Below are 21,860 nucleotides of genomic sequence, written 5' to 3'. Positions count from 1 at the left end.
TGATTTGCGTATATTGAAGAATCCTTGCATTCCTGGGATAAACCCCACTTGATCATGGTGTATGATCCTTTTAATGTGCTGCTGGATTCATTTTGCTAGTATTTTGTTGAGGATTTTTGCATCTATGTTCATCAGTGATACTGGCCTGTAGTTTTCTTTTTTTGTAACATCTTTGTCTGGACATTTTGGTATCAGAGTGATGGTGGCCTCATAGAATGAGTTTGGGAGTATTCCACCCTCTGCTATATTTTGGAAGAGTTTGAGAAGTATAGGTGTTAGCTCTTCTCTAAATGTTTGATAGAATTTGCCTGTGAAGCCATCTGGTCCTGGACTTTTGTTTGCTGGAAGATTTTTAATCACAGTTTCAATTTCAGTGCTTGTGATTGGTCTGTTCATGTTTTCTATTTCTTCCTAGTTCAGTCTTGGAAGGTTGTACTTTTCTAAGAATTTGCCTATTTCTTCCAGGTTGTCCATTTTATTGGCATAGAGTTGCTTGTAGTAATCTCTCATGATCCTTTGTATTTCTGCAGTGTCAGTTGTTACTTCTCCTTTTTCATTTCTAATTCTGTTGATTTGAATCTTCTCCCTTTTTTTCTTGATGAGTCTGGCTAATGGTTTATCAATTTTGTTTATCTTCTCAAAGAACCAGCTTTTAGTTTTATTGATCTTTGCTATCGTTTCCTTCATTTCTTTTTCATTTATTTCTGATCTGATCTTTATGATTTCTTTCCTTCTGCTAACTTTGGGGTTTTTTTGTTCTTCTTTCTCTAATTGCTTTAGGTGTAAGGTTAGATTGTTTATTTGAGATTTTTCTTGTTTATTGAGGTAGGATTGTATTGCTATAAACTTCCCTCTTAGAACTGCTTTTGCTGCATTGCATAGGTTTTGGGTCATCGTGTTTTCATTGTCATTTGTTTCTAGGTGTTTTTTTAATTTCCTCTTTGATTTCTTCAGTGATTTCTTGGTTATTTAGTAGCATATTGTTTAGCCTCCATGTGTTTGTATTTTTTACAGTTTTTTTCCTGTAACTGATATCTAGTCGCATAGCATTGTGGTCAGAAAAGGTACTTGATACATTTTCAATTTTCTTAAATTTAAAGGCTTGATTTGTAACCCAAGGTATGATCTATCCTGGAGAATCTTCTGTGAACACTTGAGAAGAAAGTGTATTCTGTTGTTTTTGGATGGAACGTCCTATAAATATCAGTTAAGTCCATCTTGTTTAATGTATCATTAAAAGCTTGTTTCCTTATTTATTTTCATTTTGGATGATCTGTCCATTGGTGAAAGTGGGGTGTTAAAGTCCCCTACTATTATTGTGTTACTGTCGATTTCCCCTTTTATGGCTGTTAGCATTTGCCTTATGTATTGAGGTGCTTCTATGTTGGGTTCATAAATATTTACAATTGTTATATACTCTTGGTCTGAACCCTTGATCATTATGTAGTATCCTTCTTCATCTCTTGTAATAGTCTTTATTTTAAAGTCTATTTTGTCTGATATGAGAATTGCTACTCCAGCTTTCTTTTGATTTCCATTTGCATGGAATATCTTTTTCCATCCCCTCACTTTCAGTCTGTATGTGTCCCTAGGTCTGAAATGGGTCTCTTGCAGACAGCATATATATGGGTCTTGTTTTTGTATCCATTCAGCCAGTCTATGTCTTTTGGTGGGAGCATTTAATCCATTTACATTTAAGGTAATTATCCATATGTATGGTCCTATTACCATTTTCTTAATTGTTTTGGGTTTGTTATTGTAGGCCTTTTCCTTCTCTTGTGTTTCCTGCCTAGAGAATTTCCTTTAGCATTTGTTGTAAAGCTGGTTTGGTGGTGCTGAATTCTCTTAGCTTTTGCTTGTCTGTAAAGGTTTTAATTTCTCCTTCGAATCTGATTGAGATCCTTGCTGGGTAGAGTAATCTTCATTGTAGGTTTTTCCCTTTCATCGCTTCAAATGTGTCCTGCCACTCCCTTCTGGCTTGCAGAGTTTCTGCTGAAAGATCAGCTGTTAACCTTATGGGAATTTCTTTGTATGTTATTTGTTGCTTTTCCCTTGCTGCTTTTTTTAAAAATAAATTTATTTATTTTTGGCTGCGTTGGGTCTTCGTTGCTGTGCGCAGGCTTTCTCTAGTTGCGGTGAGCAGGGGCTACTCTTTGTTGCGGTGCGCAGGCTTCTCATTGTGGTGGCTTCTGTTGTTGCGGAGCATGGGCTCTAGGCACGCGGACTTCAGTAGCTTGGCTTGAAGGCTCTAGAGCGCAGGCTCAGTAGTTTTGGTGCACGGGCTTAGTTGCTCTGCAGCATGTGAGATCTTCCTGGACCAGGGCTCGAACCCGTGTCTCCTGCATTGGCAGGGGGATTCTTAACCACTACACCACCAGAGAAGCCCTCCTTTGCTTCTGTTAATATTTTTTCTTTGTATTTAATTTTTGATAGTTTGATTAATATGTGTCTTGGTGTGTTTCTCCTTGGATTTATCCTGTATGGGACTCTCTGTTCTTCCCTGGACTTGATAGACTCTCTCCTTTCCCATATTAGGGAAATTTTCAATTATAATCTCTTCAAATATTTTCTCAGTCCCTTTCTTTTTCTCTTCTTCTTCTGGGACCCCTATAATTCGAATGTTGGTGCATTTAATGTTTTCCCAGAGGTCTCCGAAATTTTCCTCAATTCTTTTCATTCTTTTTTCTTTATTCTGCTCTGTGGTAGTTATTTCCACTATTTTATCTTCCAGGTCACTTATTTGTTCTTCTGCCTCCATTATTCTGCTATTGACTCCTTCTAGAGAATTTTTAATTTCATTTATTGTGTTGTTTGTCATTGTTTGTTTGCTCTTTACTTCTTCTAGTTTCTTGTTAAACGTTTCTTGTATTTTCTCCATTCTAGTTCCAGGATTTTGGATCATCTTTACTATCATTATTCTCAATTCTTTTCCGGGTTGACTGCCTATTTCCTCTTCATTTGTTTGGTCTGGTGGGTTTTTACCTTGCTCCTTCATCTGCTGCATATTTCTCTGTCTTCTCATTTTGCTTAACTTACAGTGTTTGGGGTGTCCTTTTCACAGGCTGCAGGTTCGTAGTTCCTATTATTTTTGGTGTCTGTGCCCAGTGGGTAAGGTTGGTTCAGTGGCTTGTGTAGGCTTCCTGGTCGGGGGGACTGGTGCCTGTGGTCTGGTGGATGAGGCTGGATCTTGTCTTTCTGGTGGGCAGGATCGCATCCGGTGGTACGTTTTGGGGTGTCTGTGAACTTAGTATGATTTTAGACAGCCTCTCTGCTAATGGGTGGGGTTGTTTTCCTGTCTTGCTTGTTGTTTTGTCATGGTGTATCCAGCACTGGAGCTTGCTGATCATTGAATGGAGCTGGGTCTTAGCTTTGAGACAGAGATCTCTGGGAGAGCTCTCGCTGATTGATATTACGTGGGGCCAGGAGGTCTCTGGTGATCCAATGTCCTGAATTCGCCTCTCCCACCTCAGAGGCTCTGGCCTGACACCTGGCTGGAGCACCAAGACCCTTTTGGGAAGTCTAAGGTCTTCTGCCAGCATTCAGTAGGTGTTCTGTAGGAGTTGTTCCACATGTAGATGTATTTTTGATGTATTTGTGGGGTGGAAGGTGGATCTCCACATCTTACTCCTCCTCCATCTTGAAGGTCCCTCCTAACTTTTTAAAAATTGCTTAAAGGAACAATCTTAAGTTTGCAGAAATTTGGCGTCTTCCTCATTTCCTATTATCCACCAAGTAAAACTTTTCTTCCAAAGTTTCATTCTGTAGTATTGATCTGGCTGTGTTTTTTGACTTTCAGGTATGTGCAAGAGGGGAAATAATCAGGGTGAAAGTTCTGGGCATACTGGCTATGATCGATGAAGGGGAAACCGACTGGAAAGTCATTGCCATTAACGTGGATGATCCTGATGCAGCCAATTATAACGGTAAGAAATATTTGTAGGGTCTGAAGTCTTTATACCTAAATCTTACCCAGCATCAAACTTAACCTGTAATGACAGAGTTGTAAGCCCATGCCTTCAAACTGTTAAAGAATGGAGGAGCAAAACATTTAACAAAGCATTGTTATTTCTACTACTGAACTTCTGTGGTTAACTAAGTAAACTTTCTCCTTCATTCCAGGAAAGAACAAATCTGGTAGTTTGTATTTCCTGTTTTCTTCTTTCCTTCCCCACATGCTAACACTTAGTTGCTCTATTTATTTATTTTTAAAAATTTGAAAACTGAGATATAATCCACATGCCATAAAATTCACCATTTTAAAGTGTACAGTTCTGTGGGTTTTGATACATACACTAGTCTGTTAACCATCACCACTATCTAATTCCAGAACATTTTCACCACTCTGACAGGAAGCCCCATATCCATTAGCAGTCACCCCCTATCCCCACATCGCTCAGTCCCTGACGACTACCAGTCTATTGTCTGTCTTTATGGATTTTCCTATTCTGAAAATTTCACACAAATGGGGTCACATGATATCCGGCTTCTTTCAGCTAGCATACTGGTTTCAAGGTTCATCCACATTGTAACATGTATCAGTACTTCATTCCCTTTTTTTTTTGGTGGTGAAATTAACATAACATAAAATTCACCATTTGAACTATTTTAAAGTGTACAGTTCAGTGGCATTTAGTACATTCACAGTGTTGTGCAACTCACCACTCATCTCATTCTAGAACATTTACATCACCCCAAAGAGAAACTCTACCTTTTAGTAGTCACTCCCTGTTCCCTCCTCCTCCCAGGACCCGACAACCACTAATCTGCTTTCTGTGTCCATGAATTTGCCTTTTCTGGATATTTCATGTACATGGAATTGTAAAATATGTGGCCTTTTTGTGTCAGGTTTCTTTTACTTAGCATAAGGTTTTCTAGGTTCATCCATGTGGTAGCATGTATCAGTACTCATTTTTTTAATGGCTGAGTTATATTCTATTATATAGAAATATATCACATTTTGTTTGTCCATTCATCTGTTGAAGGACATTTGGGTTGTTTTTGGCTATTAGGCATAATGCAGCTTCTATGAACATTCCTGTACAAGTTTTTGTGTGGACGTGTGTTTTTAATCCTCTTGGGTGTATATACCTAGGAGTGGAGTTCCTGAGTCATATGGTAACTCTTATGTTTAGTTTCTTGAGAAACTGCCAAACTTTTTTCCAAAGCGGCTGCACCATCTTACAGTCCTGCCAGCAGTGCATAATGTTCCGATTTTTCTACTTCTTTGCCAGCACTAGTTGTTATTTATCTTTTTAAATTATAACCCTTCTAGTGGGGTGTGTCTTTTTATTTTTGAGTTATAAGAGTACTTACATGTTTTGGATACTAAACCTTTATCAGATATATGATTTGTCTGTATTTTCTTACATTTTGTGGATTTGTCCTTTCATTTTCTTTTTTTTTTTTTTTTTTTTTTTTGCGGTACGTGGGCCTCTCACTGTTGTGGCCTCTCCCGTTGCGGAGTACAGGCTCAGCGGCCATGGCTCACGGGCCCAGCCGCCCCGCAGCACGCGGGATCCTCCCGGACCGGGGCACGAACCCGCGTCCCCTGCATCGGCAGGCGGACTCTCAACCACTGCGCCACCAGGGAAGCCCTGTCCTTTCGTTTTCTTAATGGTATCCTTTGAAGCACTCAAGTTTTTCGTTTTGATGTAGTCTATTCTTTTATTGCTTGTGCTTTTGGTATCATTATCTAAGAAACCATTGCCTAATCCAAGGTCACAAAGACTTAGTTATGTTTCCTTCTAAGAATTTTATAAATATAGCACTTACATTATTTCTTTCTGCTGTTTTACAGAGTACGATCTCATATATATTTAAATATATGCAAATTATATGTAAACTCATTTAAAAAGGACTCAACGCCAACCTTTAATAGTACATTGCGAAGAAAGATGAAAAGAGTCTGACTTTTTGTTTCAGATACTTCTGTATTGACTAAATTTTGTACGATGAGAATGCATTCCGACATTTAGCTCTGATTCTAAATGTAGGAATGTGTGTCCATTTTCAGATGTGCTATTTACACAAGAGTGCACGTGCTAAATAGCGTGCTTTGGCCACAGTTAATGAAGCCACGCCATCATTACATCAGCACAATTTTCTGGGTGTCATTTCCCTGCAGTAGAGGTTATTAGGACCCTAAAATTTTCTCTGGGGGGTTGGCCCCATGATGCAAGCAGTATGCAGCTTTCCTTAAATGTCAGCCTAAGGCAATGTCCATCATCAGTTATAACTGGAAGAGTATTAGGTAGAACTAACTAAGAGTAGAACTCTTGACAAGCCACAACTTTGGGAGGGATACACACAGAGCCATGGAAGAGGATGGCCTACCCAGTAAAGCAACCAGGTTGGCCATGTTGATCCCCTTTGTTATTGTGAGCCCACGACAGCCAGTGACCCTTCTGCCTCAATTGTGGGCATCAGGAAATTGAGCATTTTATGCACATGGTTGCATGCTGGTTAGAGGCTAAATCCAGGGAACAGCACAGAACTGGTGCTGTCTTTGGTAGGATCTTTTTTTTTTTTTAATTTATTTTATTCTGAAATCCAGTGACTTTTTGGGGGGCTATTTTTATATTTTAATCCTGGGGGGTTTTTTTGTTTGGTTTTTTTTTGCCATGTGGTTTGTGAGATCTTAGTTCCCTGACCAGGGAGTGAACCCAGGCCCTTGGCAATGAAAGCACGGAGTCCTAACCACTGGACTGCCAGGGGAGTCCTTGTCTTTGGTAGGATCTTGATGTGGCATCAGGAGGCAGTTCAGGGAGCTCTGCAGACCACTGGCTTTGTCTGTACGTGTATAATGTACAACTGGAGGAACAAAAATTGACTGAGTTCTTTTCTCCTACTTTTTTCCTCCGGGTCTGGTGTTCACAGTTCCCTAGTCAGGATCCAGCATACCTTTCAATACCTGGTTCACAGTCAGTGAGTTAATCAACTGTTATATTTTTCCTTGCTGCAATGTAATACAAAAATATGTTTGATCTTTGTCTCCAGTTCCTGGCAAGGAACTCCTAAAACACTTGGACTTTCCTGAGTGACGAGTGTCTTTTTTATTCATAATGAGCCCCTTTCATCACCCCTGAGTTTATGCTAATAAGGTGACTTACGGTGGGGCCCTTAGCTAGCCTCAGACCAGTTCAGTCAACAGGAAAACTGAATGATTAGAGGGTGGGAACCTCCAGCCCCAACCACTGACCTCTGGGATCGGGAGGGGAGGCTCCATAAAAAGTCTGGAGTCACGAGATGTAGAGCACTTGTAAGTTGGTGAACACACTGAATTGCTGGGAGGGTGGCACGCCTCCCCACCAGAGGGCATGGAAACTATGCACCCCGCATACTGTGCCCTATGCATCTCCTCCATTGGACTGTTCCTGAGTTGTATCCTTTATACTAAACCAGTAAACATAGCACAGTGTTTTCTTGAGTTTTGTGAGTCTTTCTAGCAAATTATCAAACCTGAGGAGAGAGTTGTAGGGAACTCTGATTTATAGCTGTTGGTCAGAAGTATGGGTGGCCTGGGACTTGGCGATCAGCGTCTGAAGTGGGATCAGTCTTGTGGAACTGAACCCTCTGACTGTGGGACTTGATGCTAACTCCAGTTAGATAGTGTCATAATTGAATTGTCGGGCACCCAGTTGGTATTCCTAAGGAATAGAACTGGATGGAAAATTTGTTGGAAGATACCCTACACTTGTATTTTGGATTTCTGGATTTTCAAACTATTTCTGTATCAGATGATACGTTTTATATGAATTCTAAGTTCCTTGAAATTTATCAGTGTTTAAACATTTCCCAGTTCAGTTTGTAACCTTTCCACACTTTTAGTGGTACCCTGATAATAAAATGCATGGTATTCTTTAACTATGTAGATTATAAACTGGGCTTAAGCAAAGTTATTTTATAGAAATATAAATAAGCTGTTGTTGAATGTATTCCTCCTTCCAATTACAATTTTCCTGGTGGATTTTTTTTTTTTTTTTGCACATGTATCTAATATTTGTTTGCATGGAGAAGCAGTTCAGTCATTTAAACTTGAGTTTGATGACATTGAGGCTAGGCACTGTTAATGGCTGTACAGAAACTTTTAAAAGTTTTTTACACAGGACACTTTTTTTTTGTTGGCCAGAACTAAAGTATTGTGATACTGAATGCCTATACTGTAGAGTGAGAAAAGCCTATTCACATTTAATATGTAACCTATCAATGAATATGTATAATGCATTTTTCTTGTCTTTTTGTATGTAATTGGGGTGTGATCCTCGAATACAGCCTCAACCTGTCTTTTGGTATCTTCTGTCCATCTCTTAGAAGTTTATGTACACCTGCCGAACTATTCTCATTATGTAGCTGCCAGTTATTTCTCCCTTCTCTTATCTAGTAGGAGTCACTATGGTACTGATTGTTCTCTTAGTGTACTTAATGTCAGAGCTATTTTAAGACACTAGATGATTTCCTTTTATTTATTTATTTAATTTATTTTTGGCTGCGTTGGGTCTTAGTTGCTTCGCGGGCTTTCTCTAGTTGAGGCGAGCGGGGGCTACTCTTCGCTGCAGTGCCCAGGCTTCTCACTGTGGTGGCTTCTCTTGTTGCGGAGCATGGGCTCTAGGCGCGCAGGCTTCAGTAGTTGTGGTGCAAGGGCTCAGTAGTTGTGGTGCAAGGGCTCAGTAGTTGTGGCTCAAGGGCTCTAGGGCGCAGGCTCAGTAGTTGTGGCGCATGGGCTTAGTTACTCTGTGGCATGTGGGATCTTCCCAGATCAGGGCTCAAACCTGTGTCCCCTGCACTGGCAGGTGGATTCTTAACCACTGCGCCACCAGGGAAGCCCCGATGATTTCCTTTTAATGTGTGTATGTGTTCTCTTCTCAACAAGGTGTTCGCTCTAACATTGTCTTGAAAGTTTTTGATAATCCATCCCGTAGCTCTTTCAAAGTACGCACTTGATATTTTTATTGAATGCATAAATAATTACATACACATCTTGCAATCTGAGAAGAGAATCTTATTCTCTTCTTAGATATTAATGATGTCAAGCGGCTGAAACCTGGCTACCTGGAAGCTACTGTGGACTGGTTTAGAAGGTACAAGGTTCCTGATGGAAAACCTGAGAACCAGTTTGCTTTCGACGCAGAATTTAAAGATAAGGTAATGTGTCACTCAGAACTGTAGCTTTAGGCCTATTTGTATTGAGACTTATAATTTAACCATATTGTTACCATCTAAAGACAATATCATCATAAAACAGATGTCTAAAGACACACGACAGGCTTGATGTTGATTTGTTCATTTAAATGATTTCTTCCATTTTTGATAGAAAGAAGTGATTCAAAAGAGACTAAGTTATCAGGCTTTGGGAAAATATCGAGACTAAGAAAAGAACACGTTTCTATTATTCTAACGTATATCTCTTCAAATTATAGAACTTTGCAATTGATATTATTAAAAGCACTCATGACTATTGGAGAGCATTAGTGACTAAGAAGACTGATGGAAAAGGAATCAGTTGGTAAGCATTAACTCTTTTCTGCATGTTTAACACACAAAGCAGACGAGCTTACTCCAGAGGTTTTAATTACCTTAACATACTCCACCGTTACATTCACTTAGGGAAAGAGACTGGTTTTGTCAATGCTTATTAAGTCAGTAGGAAGTGTAGACTGAAAGAAAAACTACACAACGGGAAGGTTGTGAGTTATGTTTTATTCGAGGACTGTAGCCCGGAAGATAGCCTCTCAGATAGCTCTGAGGAACTGCTCTGGAGAGATAAGGGAGGAGCCAGGATATATATGAACTTTTTTGCCGGGAAAACATGTAGTCAAGCATAAAAAGATTACTGCTATTCATAAAGAAGAGACCTCTCGAGTTAATGATTTTAGTGTTTTTCTATGTATGGGAAGAGGCAAGAATCTGGGGTCATGTGAAATTTTTTCTTAGAAATGCATGTTAACTATCTAGGGGCCAAAATACCCAAATGTTTCCTGGTTTTCTTCATCCTGAATTCCCCTCAGGGCTCACTGTCCATGGGTGACTGTAGTGGCTAATGGCTTGATCCTTGTAGAACTGGAATGGCAGGCAACATTTTTTTTCTTTACAGAAGGTAACTATATAAACAACTGAAAAATGCCACAAGATACTCTCTGAATAAGTACAAACTAAAACTATAAAGGGCGCAGTGAGATCAGAGCTTTGTAAGGCTAATCGGGAAAACCTGCCTAGCATCAGGGTGCTCAGAATGGGATGGGTATAATCAGGTTGAGTTCAAGGGTTGGTGTTCTCTGATGTGAATATGTAAGGTTCATTACAACTAAACCAGGATCTACTATGCACACTGAATTAACTACTACTAATACTAATAGCTAATATGACTGAGCAGTTAATATTTGCCAAGCCTGCAACACAGATGCAGGGAGATTAAACTTAACCAAAGTCATACCACAGTAAGCATTTTGGAGTTAGGACTCGCATCCAAGTCTGTCTGGCCCCAGATCATTTTTAGTACAGTACTTCCTCTTCTAAAGCTTATAAAAGAATGCCCACCATAACCACTTAACTAGTGTTGTTCTGGAAATACTAGTTGATGAAGTAAATAAGAGAAAGAAGATGCAGGAATATTGGAAAAGGGGGAGCAAATTGTTGCAGATGATATGATTGTGTACCCAGAAAACCCTAGAAAAAAGAACTCAGCAAGGTGAATAATTACAAAATGAGTATATATGTACATGGCTAGCTTTCTATATGAAGTGTAACAGAAACTATAATGGAGGAAAAGATCTCATGTAGAATAGTATTTAAAAACAAAACACAGTATAAATAAGAAACCTGAAGGACCCAGAAGAAGAAAAGTTTGACTCTACTGAGAAATATAAAAGATGTTAAATAGAAAGGTATATATTCATGAATAACATTCAGTTTCATCTAGAAAAAATCTGCATCTCAGAATAACAAGGGAAGTTCTGAAAAAAGTAAGGGTAGTGGTGGTGAGGAAGAGTGTTAATTATTTTGGTACTGTTTAGTAATGTTGTTTTACTAAGAATTTGGTACTGAAGAAGAAAGTCAAATTATTCAGTTCTGTTAGAGTTTGATAGACCTAAAGTAGATCTAAAGATGTATGGGAATTCAATTTATAATAAAGAAGGTGTTTTAAATGAGTGGTTTGGACCAACCACTGTTTAGGAAGAAAATAAGACTAGATCTCTATCTCACTCCTTACATTCCTTACGCCAGATATACACACTGGCAACCACCCTCATGGCTGTGGCCGTTTCATTTTGGAAAGGTGCTGTAACCAGGCAGGTGCTCCACAAGTGCCCTGTGCAAGCAACCCAGCACCAGTGTTCTTACCTCCAACTACTTTATATCCACATATTAACTGGGTGCTGGCTGCAAACTAGGGTTTGTAACCCTAGTCTTACATCAGCATTTAATTACAGACAGATAAATTGTAATGTGAGAAAATTCTAGAAAAAGTATAGGTGAATTTATTCATTAGCTTGTAATAGGGAAGACCTTTCCAAACAGAAGACAAACTCAAAATCCATAAAAGAAAGATTTACTTGTGGTATTATTTTTTTATGTATCAGGAGACAATTTTTCCCAGTTTCTGCTTAAACAACACATGACAGAGGGCTAAATTCCTTAATTTATAAATAGTTTATTCTAATTGATAAGAAAAAGAATAATTCAATAGAAGGAGAGGAACAGATAAAAAAAGAAAATTTACAGATAAGAAGATGTACAGTCTCATTTTACAATTTTTTTAATAAATTCTTTCAGGATTTGTTTATTTCATTCGTAGTGGAATTAGTTTATTTATTTATTTATTTTTTGGCCGTGTTGGGTCTTTGTTGCTGTGCGCGGGCTTTCTCTAGTTGTGGTGAGCAGGGGCTACTGTTCGTTGCGGTGCGCAGGCTTTCCATTGAGGTGGCTTCTCTTGTTGCAGAGCATGGGTTCTAGGCGTGCGGGCTTCAGTAGTTGCAGCACGCGGGCTCAGTAGGTGCAGCACGTGGGCTCTAGAGTGCAGGCTCAGTAGTTGTAGCACATGGGCTTAGTTGCTCCGCAGCATGTGGGATCTTCCCAGACCAGAGATTGAACCTGTGTCCGCTGCATTGGCAGGCGGATTCTTAACCATTGTGCCACCAGGGAAGTCCTCATTTTATAATTTAAAATGCAGCTCAGAAAGATAGTGTTATCCCCCAGTAGTTTTGCAAAATTTTAAAAAATTAAATGATAGCCGGGATGGCAAGAATATCTATATCTATATCTATCTATCTATCTATCTATCTATCTATCTATCTATCTATCTATCTATCTGTCTATATGGTTGGTGAGAGTTTAAATGGGTACAACCTTTGTGAAGGGCAATTTGACAATATTCAGCCCAAAATTTTAAATGCATGTATTTCTTTGTAGAACCACTACTAGGAATGTATCCTATAGATATAGTCCCAAAAGATTTATGTATAAGGATGTTCATTGCAGTGTCATTTATAATAGCAAAAAGTTAGAAACAACCAAAATGTAATGGTTAAGCACATCCATATAATAGAACAGTATATGTCACAGTAAAAAAAAAGAAAGTTCTCTCTATGTTGATAAGGAAAGACAACCAAAATATATTAAGTGAGAAAAGCAAAGTCCATAGTAGTATATTTAGTATGATCCCATTTATGCAAGGTGAGATACACACACACACCCCAGCATCTGTTTATATTTAAATTTTTTTTTCTGGAGGGAAACAAGAGCTATAGATAATGATTGCCTTTGGAGACAACCATTTGGAGATGGGAGGGAGAGAGGCTTTCAATTTGTGACTTTCTGAATTTTCTAACTATATATGTGTATTACTTTTTTTTATACATGTCAGTTTATCTGGGTAGTAAGATTTTTTTCTGATTATGAGAAAATCCTAATGTAAAAATAATTCTCAGGAATCTTCTGTTCTGTAAGTCAGAATAATGTCCTGTAAAATGCAAACATTGTCTCTCCACAAACAAGAAAAACTGAGCACACTTACACATTTGTGTGAAAATGTACAATCATGAGACTTTGCTTTTAATAACTTCTCTATTTTGTGGTGTCCTGTTATTTCTATGGAAATGGGCTTAATGCATGTTAAGTGGCAGGTAACTGAAGATATTTATTTTTCATTTTAATAGAATATTTCTGATCATACCCATGTTATAATAATACACAATAATTTAATACATAGGAAATTTTGAACTATAGTTAACCAAAAAAAGTTTTTAAAAAATCATTTTAATCACAGTTTTTCCATAGATACTCTTATTAACATTTAGAGTTTTTTCTTTTTACAGTCCTTTGTGTATAAGTATAATATTTTCAAAAATAATTAGGATCATATTGTATATACAATTTGTTTTATGGTTTAAAAAAGTTAACACTATAAGCATTTCTCATGTCATTAAGAATATAATACTTTCCTACTATATAACATTCCATCTGTGTAATATTCCATCTCATGGATAAATCATTTTTAATCATCCCTGTTGTTGGACATTTTGGTTACTTCCAAGTTTTCACTCTTACCAATAGTGAAATCGTGTATGTTGAACATCTTTGTACATCATAGTTTAAATCTCTGAGTTCTGAGGTGTGGAATTTATCTATCAAAGAGTATGTGCTTTTTAAAAGGTTTTAAAAGGTTTTAGACACATTTTTTTGTTTGTTTTTTTATTTTTGTCTCTTACTTTTTCTTTTTTTATTTTGTTGTGGACACATTTTACCAGATTATTTTTCAGGAATATTGAACCAGGTGTTACTCCTGCCAGGAGTGTCTATCTCAGATGTCAACACTGACAGAAACGGGATTTTTTTGTTTTTTGTTTTTTTCATTTCATCTAATTAGGAAAGATATGTTTGTCATTTTCATTTGCCTCTTAGCTCTTTCATTGAGAATTACACTACATTCAATCACATACTTTAAAATCTGAACTTGTTAAGGGATTTGAGTAAAACTGACCACAAGAATAGCTGTATATTAAATAATCAGAATATTTAATATAGGTGAGAAAGCTTTCAACTAAGCCAGACTTGAATCTCATCTGGCCTACCACCTTCAACTTGTTATTTTTAACAAGAGAGAGTTTTAATAAGAGAGAAGTTTTTGTTACTGTGACTCATGACAATTTTCCTTTGTTCAATAGCATGAATACCACAGTGTTTGAGAGCCCCTTCCAGTGTGATCCTGATGCTGCCAAAGCCATTGTGGAAGCTGTAAGTAAAGGTTTCCTTGAAAAAGAACACGCCTGGTGGCCAAAAAATGGGGTGTTGAATGGGGAGGGAAAGTACCTTCAATAAATATTTGAGGATGTCCTGTACACATATTACAATGTAAGATCTTGAAATTACAAACCATAAATACAAGTAGACATTTGACTGAGGGGAAACCTGAGGAGGGTCCTAGCCAACACTATATTGGGCAGATAACAAAGTAGGACAATTTGTAAAAATCAAAATGACTCCAGAATGTTCTAAGTAACCCAAGTGCCTGAGTACTTATCATAAGCCATTTTTCACAAAAGTACCAATGGGAACTTATTTGACTTGGTCATAGCAAGGAATGAGAAAGTTACCAAATTTCAGGTACCATTGCAGGAGTGGTTTATAGTCCTAGAGGAGAATTTCATGTGAGGAAGTAAACTGTCCATCAAAGAAATAATTTTGTTTTTGTATTATTTTTAATGATCTGATTTGTATTAACCTAAAGACTGAAGATTGTCTAAAATTATTCTCATTTACAATATTAAATAAGGAAAACAAATGAAAATGAGGTCTGACTTTACAGCCTTGTAAACAGGGTAATACAGGGAAAAGGACAATTTAATGATGAAGCCAATACATTTAGATTTATTTTATTTATATATGAATTTTGACAAAGTTGAGATGAATAAGATAAATTGGAAGGGATAAGCCATTGGTTAACAATCATAACTTTTCAATGAGAACATTCTGCCTACATTTTATATATATGTGTGTATATATAAAACCTTTATATATACATATGTTGGTTTTTTAATTCTTTATTTCAAAAAGCAGGTTTTTTTAAATTGGAGTATAGTTGCTTTACAATGTTGTGTTAGTTTCTGCTGTAACAAATTTATTTTTATTTATTCTCCTGTATGTCATTAAAAGGTAAGAGGTTTGAATTTGTTAGCATTTCTTAGCAGTAGAGCAACCTCTGCATTGTTACTATCTATTGTAAATTATTTTTAGGACCTAAAAATTGGGATAGTTGTCTTCTGTTTAGATTCCTTTTAATTTTTGTATCAGTATACTTTTTTAGCTTATTCTTTTTCTGGGATTAGACTAATACATTTTAACATTTTATTTTAGTTACCACCACATGAACCTGCCTGCACAATACCAACAGATGGTAAGATCTATATCTAGTAAAATTACATTCAACATTATGCATATGTGTGGAAAATTACATCTGTATCTATAGATACGTCTTACATACCACATACATACAGAGAAAGAGAAGGACAGGGAGAAGAAGCTTTTTAGAGTTCTGTAGCACATGTGGGAAGAAAAATGGCTGTACCTACCACATTTAGGGCCACCGCTGTGACAGCATGACCATGACCCACTGTTCTCAGAGTTCCTGGTAGATGCCTTGTGGAGGTTGGAGCAGGCTGGGCTCTTCGTCCCCATCTGGCCCCAGGCTGCTTCACCCAGGAAACAGTTCTTTCCACCTTTAGATGTTAGAATTCTCTGTAAGGTTCTTCTTGTGAGAATTGCATGTCCATAGGATCAGCATCAAGAGTAAAGCAGCCCAAAAGAAAACACTGGTAAATTACCTGTTTTTGCTGTAGTGAAGCTTTGCATGTACGTAGGTTTGTTTTAATGTAATCCATAGGAGGATACATTAAAGCAAATATATTATTCATTGTTATATGTTGGGTATAATTTTGATTCCTAACAGGGATTCTAATTTTTTCTTTTCCCTGACTACAGTGGATAAGTGGTTCCATCACCAGAAAAACTAAGGAAATTTCTCTGGAATACAAGCTGATACTGCTGCATCCTTTTCGTCTGAAAGCATTAGATGCAAAAGTAGTAACTTTTCCAAGCTTTAAATTTATAGAACTAATCAATCAAATTCTGCTGTGACCAATCCAATATATCCATACTGTTATCCATCTAAAAGCATCTTTCATATCAACTAAGATAACTTTTAGTTCCTGCTTAAATATCAAGACAGTTGTAGTTTGGAAGTCATCTGTGAATAAATGTCCAAGATAAGTACGTATTGGATGTATATGTTTGCCATGTGTTAGGGAATAAAATTATTTTATTGAAACTTGGTTTATGATATTTTTATTTTAATCTGAAGCCTAACACTACCAAGCAGGCTTGGGTGCTGTTTGGTATTTGTTTTCTGTGAATGATCTTATAATTCACTTTTATTTATTAGACTAAAACTGACTTTATTTGTAGGCACCTGGAAATGAAATCCCTTATATTTACAGCAATCTTGATACTATACTCTTACCTAATTCCTATCATCCCATTGTGAGCCATCAGCCAAGATAGTTTTGTGATTAAATTCGTGGCTTTGGAGCTGTGCAGACCTGAGTTTTTAATCCTAGCCCGTCTACTTATTTAGCTCTATAATCTCAGGTCAGTGTTGGCATCCACTGACTGTGTTTTCTCAATCAAGTTGTGATTTTCTTGGTGGTTGTTATGATGGGTGATTGTTAATAATATCCGAGACATTTTGTCTGTTATGTTAGGAGACACTAGGATCCATTTAAATCTTTTAGCAGGCATCACCCTATTTAGGGTTAGCACATGGGTCTTGGCCTGCTTTTGTGGACTGTGGTTTCAATGGCAGTTTAATTTTCAGCAGCTTTGCAGTGTTATTTTGGTCAGCCTGGTTTATCTGGTGCCACTGGGGCTTCTGTTGGTTCCTGCTGGTGCTGCCTGAGGGGGCTGAGTGTCTCTTGGTGGAGGAGGAGAGTCTTAGGCTACAGGGATAAAGAAGCTTCCTGAACTGATCTACCCATTATAGCTGGATTTCTCCCTCAGGCTCAGCTCACCCGCCTACCTAGGTAACTCTTGGTGGAAAAGGGGAGTCTCAGGCCTTGTGCGGAAGGAGAGTGCCTCCCTGGTTGTTTATTTCTGCCTGGGCTCCCAATGAGCCCCCTTGCCAGGTAGTGTCATGCCCACCAGAGGGACCCCCATTCCCTATGGGGGAGGTGGAGGAATGAGCCTATCTGGACTGCCTTCTGTTGCTAGGTTAGGGATTGGGAAGGACTCTTCTCCTCCTCCTGGTGGTGGTAGGATGCATGTACCCTGTCACTGCTGTTCTCTGGTCCTGGGGGCCCAAACCAGCTTGCCTTCTTAGCACCTTTCAGAGTTCTTGGTTGTGTCTTGTCATCTCCAGGGTCTATAGCTGTGCTTAGCAGGAGAAGTAGAGAAAAACAGGTCTGTGCCTTCTTGTCTGGTCCAGGACCAGAAACATCAGCATTCAGATTTTAGTAATATTTCTCTTATTCCTTTTGTAAGTTCTGTTTTTAAATGCTGCCTCAGTCATTGTAATATGTGATTTCTGAAGTGATTTGTTACGATAAGAAATATGTTTTCTAATGAAAGACTATACAAAGTGGGGGACTTCACAAGTATCAGCAATAAATAGGAATCATCTGCCCAAATTTATGGAAAGGAAAGGGGATAGAACACTAGTCAGAAGAAATGTCAGCAATAGTTCTCCTGTATGAGATCCTCTGTAGAAAGCTTCCACTCCTCTGTTCAGGTAAGGAATGTAAAATACTCTTGTATTCACTTGCTAGGCTACCATAACCAAGTACCACAAACTGGATGGGCTAAACAAGAGAAATGTATTGCCTCACTGTTCTGGAAGCTAGAAGTCCGAGATCCAGGTATCAGCAGGCCCATGCTCCCTCTGAAGACTATTGGGAAGGATCTGTTCCAGGCCTCTCCCTGCTTTTGATAGTTCCTGGCTTGTGGCAGCATAACCCTAATGTACACAAGGTGTTCTCCCTGTGTGCTTGTTTCCAAATTTCCCCTTATAAGGACATCAGGGGAAAGAATTCCCTGGGGTCCAGTGGTTAGGACTGTGCTTTCACTGCCATGGGCCCGGATTCAATCCCTAGTTCAGGAACCACAGGCTGTGTGGTACGACCAAAAAGAAAAAAGTATGAACATCAGTCAGGGCTTCCCTGGTAGTGCAGTGGTTAAGGATCCGCCTGCAAATGCAGGGGACACGGGTTCAAGCCCTGGTCCAGGAAGATCCCACATGCCACGGAGCAACTGAGCCCGTGCACCACAACTACTGAGGCTACGCTCTAGAGCCCGCGAGCCACAACTACTGAGCGCACGTGCTGCAACTACTGAAGCCCGCGCGCCTAGAGCCTGTGCTCCACAAGAAGCCCACTCACTGCAACAAAGAGTAGCCCCCGCTCGCCACAGCTAGAGAAAGCCCGTGCGCAGCAATGAAGACCCAACGCAGCCAAAAATTTTTAAAAATAAAATAAATTGAAAAATAAAATAAAATAAATAAATAAAGTATACAACACAATGGTTCTTCCTTTTAAAAAAAAAAGATACATGCACCCCAGTGTTCATTGCAGCACTATTTATAATAGCCAAGATATGGAAGCAACCTAAATGTCCATTGACAGAGGAATGGATAAAGAAGATGTGGTACATTTATACAATGGAATATTACTCAGCCATAAAAAAACAATGAAATAATGCCATTTGCAGCAACATGGATGGACCTACAGATTATCATACTAAGTAAAGTAAGTCAGACAGAGAAAACAAACATCATATGTTATCACTTATATGTGGAATCTAAAAAAATGATACAACTGAACTTATTTACAAAACAGAAACAGACTCACAGACTTGGAAAACAAACTTATGGTTACCAAAGGGGAAAGGTGGAGGGGAGGGATAAATTAGGGGTTTGGGATTAACATATACACACAATTATATATAAAACAGATAATCAACAATGACCTACTGTACAGCACAGGAAACTCTACTCAGTATTCTGTAATAACCTATATGGGAAAATAATCTGAAAAAGAATGGATATATGTATAACTGAATCACTTTGCTGTACACCTGAAACGAACGCAACATTGTAAATCAACTACACTCCAATATAAAATAAAAATTAAATTAAAAAAAAATTTTAAATGTAATCTCAGCAACACTGCATGATCAATGCAGTTTTTCAGGTAAGGCAATCTGAAGCATTGGCCCAGTTGTATAAAGGGTCCGAATGAGAACTCCAATTAGAAATTCAAAATTCATTTTCACCATCCCTGAGCCCAGGCCTGCATGTGCTGCAGCTGTAATGGCAATTATGTCCTATCTAATCAGCATATTTGCTACGCAAGAGCTTATATTGTGCTTCTGCACAGAATGTTCTTTACATTTAGAACAGCTGCCTTTACTGCTTTCTGGGAGTCTAGGCCAAAGGGAATTTGCCTTTACACTGACAAGAGTGCTGTGCGAATTGCTTCATGATGACAAGTATTTATTGAAGAGTTATTAACTCGAGTCGATTGCCACAGAGTTTATTGCTCCCTCTGTCTCTCTTTGGGATCTTTCCCTTAGTTATTACAAAACCTTTAAATTAACAGAAAACATTTGCCAGAAATAAGATTAAGCAATGAACCCCACAAGGGTATGTGGCAATCTGAATTTTTTAAAAAGGCTGAGAGCAAAAAAAAAAAAAAAAGCCTGAGAGCAATTTGGCAATCTCTATCAAAATTTTAAATTTGTCTTTATACTTTGAGTCAGCAATTCTGCTCTAAGACTTCATTCTAGTTGACTAAGAATAGTCAACCGGGCACACAGCCTATGGCAGCTTTGTTAAGTATAGCAAAACCTGGAAAAATATCTAGCAGTCCAGTTGAGGAATGGCTAAATATTCGTACATGTAGCAGTCAGTGAAGTCACTGCATGGGCTGATATGGAAAAGATGTTCAAAATACCTAAGTGAAAAGAGAAAAAGTTGTAGTACTCTATAGCTGCCAGCTATGGCCTGCGGGCCAAATCCAGCCTGCCAGAGGTTTGGTAAAAACACTTTATTGGAACACAGTCACACCCTTTCATTTATGAATTGCTGTGACTGCCTTCTAGCTACAATGAAGACAGAATTTAGTAGTTGGGATAGAGACCACATGACCTGCAAAGTCAAAAATATTTACTATTTGACCCTTTACCAAAACCATTTGCCAATCCCCACTCTATCCTATGATCCTATTTATGTTTTTACAAAGGGAGCACTGTGGGGAAAGAGACACATTAATGGATATGCTTGTATGGGTATAGACAATTTCTGGGGACAAACAAACAAAAATAAACCACAGCCAACAATGGTTATCTCAGGGAGTGGGAATGAGTTACGTGCGGAAGAGGTCAGGCCCATGGAGTTTCCTTCCACTTTGTAAGCTCCTATGCTCTCTTATTTGTTTTTCTTTTTGGCTGTGTTGGGTCTTCGTTGCTGTGTGCGGGCTTTCTCTAGTTGAGGCGAGCGCGGGCTACTCTTCGCTGCAGTGCCCAGGCTTCTCATTGCGGTGGCTTTTATTGTTGTGAAGCATGGGCTCTAGGCGCGAGGGCTTCAGTAGTTGTGGCAAAGGGGTCAGTGGTTGTGGCTCGCAGGCTCTAGAGCGCAGGCTCAGTAGTTGTGGCGCACGGGCTTAGTTGCTCCGCAGCATGTGGGATCTTCCCGGACCAGGGCTCGAAACCATGTCCTCTGCAGTGGCAGGCGGATTCTTAACCACTGCGCCATCAGGGAAGCCCATAAGCTTCTATGCTCTTTGAATTGTTTTTCTAAAAGCATGTATAAAATTTTAAATTTTTTTAAAGAAAATCAAATGAAGTAGGAGAAGGATACCAGTGGACAGTGCTCAGCACAGCTAGTGTCGGGGGCTTCTCTTTCTCTCTCTCTCTCTCTCTCTCTATATGTATACATATGTGTATATATGTAATATATATTATATATATCTATATATGTTACATATATATGATATATGTAATATATATCATATATATGTAACATATATATGATATATATACTTATATATGGATATACACGTGGATATATATTATATATACTTATATGTATATATATTATATATATACTTTAGATACAGAATAAGGACTGGGAGGGACTGAGCCCTGGAATCTAATTTTTAACCAGTTCCCCAGGTGATTCTAACATCGCCTATGTTTGAAACCACTGCTCTAGTCGTAAATTTCAGAGATCAGGAAAAATGTCTCATGGGGTTGTAGTTATGATCAGCATGAGATAATCCAGCAAACATCTATCACAGCAACAGCAGCAAATGATAATAGCTCCCATTTGTGAACACTTCCTAAGTGGCAGGCCCTATGCTACAGGCTCTATGTGCTTCATCTCGTGGGTATCCTTGTCCTGTCCCTCATCTTAGAGGATATGCTTTCAGCTTTTCACCAGTGAGTTTAATGTCGGCCGTAGGTTTATCATATATGGCCTTTATTATGTTCACTGTATACCGACTTCCTTGAGAATTTTTATCATAAATGGATGTTGAATTTTGTCAAAAGCTTTTTCTGCGTCTATTGAGACGATCGTATGATTTTCATTCTGTAATTTGTTAATGTGGTGCATCACACTGACTGATCTGTGGATGTTGAACCATCTTGCATCCCAGGGATAAATCCCACTTGATCATGGTGTATGATACTTTTAATGTATTGTTGATTTAATGTTGATTTATTTATTGTTGATTTATTTATTGTTGATTTATTTTATTTATTTTTAAAATTACACAACATTTTTAAAATTAAATTTTTTGGAGTATAATTGCTTTACAATG

At 38.3% G+C, this 21,860-nt stretch overlaps 1 protein-coding gene across 1 annotated transcript in view; it reads left to right on the top strand.

Moving 5' to 3' along the window:
- PPA1 (inorganic pyrophosphatase 1) overlaps positions 1-16,318 on the top strand; it is a 37,003-nt gene extending 20,685 nt beyond the window's left edge. Inside the window, exons 6-11 of the mRNA XM_060126303.1 lie at positions 3,797-3,923; positions 9,014-9,141; positions 9,417-9,502; positions 14,160-14,229; positions 15,349-15,388; positions 15,973-16,318. Coding sequence (XP_059982286.1) covers positions 3,797-3,923; positions 9,014-9,141; positions 9,417-9,502; positions 14,160-14,229; positions 15,349-15,388; positions 15,973-16,004 — 483 coding nt within the window. The 3' untranslated portion in view covers positions 16,005-16,318. The remainder of the gene's footprint in view (positions 1-3,796; positions 3,924-9,013; positions 9,142-9,416; positions 9,503-14,159; positions 14,230-15,348; positions 15,389-15,972) is intronic.
- Positions 16,319-21,860: the final 5,542 nt, after the last annotated feature.

The sequence above is a fragment of the Lagenorhynchus albirostris genome, chromosome 16 (genome assembly GCF_949774975.1).
Source record: "Lagenorhynchus albirostris chromosome 16, mLagAlb1.1, whole genome shotgun sequence".
In the NCBI taxonomy this organism is placed as follows: Eukaryota; Metazoa; Chordata; class Mammalia; order Artiodactyla; family Delphinidae; genus Lagenorhynchus; species Lagenorhynchus albirostris.
Note: the sequence above shows the minus strand (reverse complement) of the source record. Positions and strands in the feature narration are given on the sequence as shown.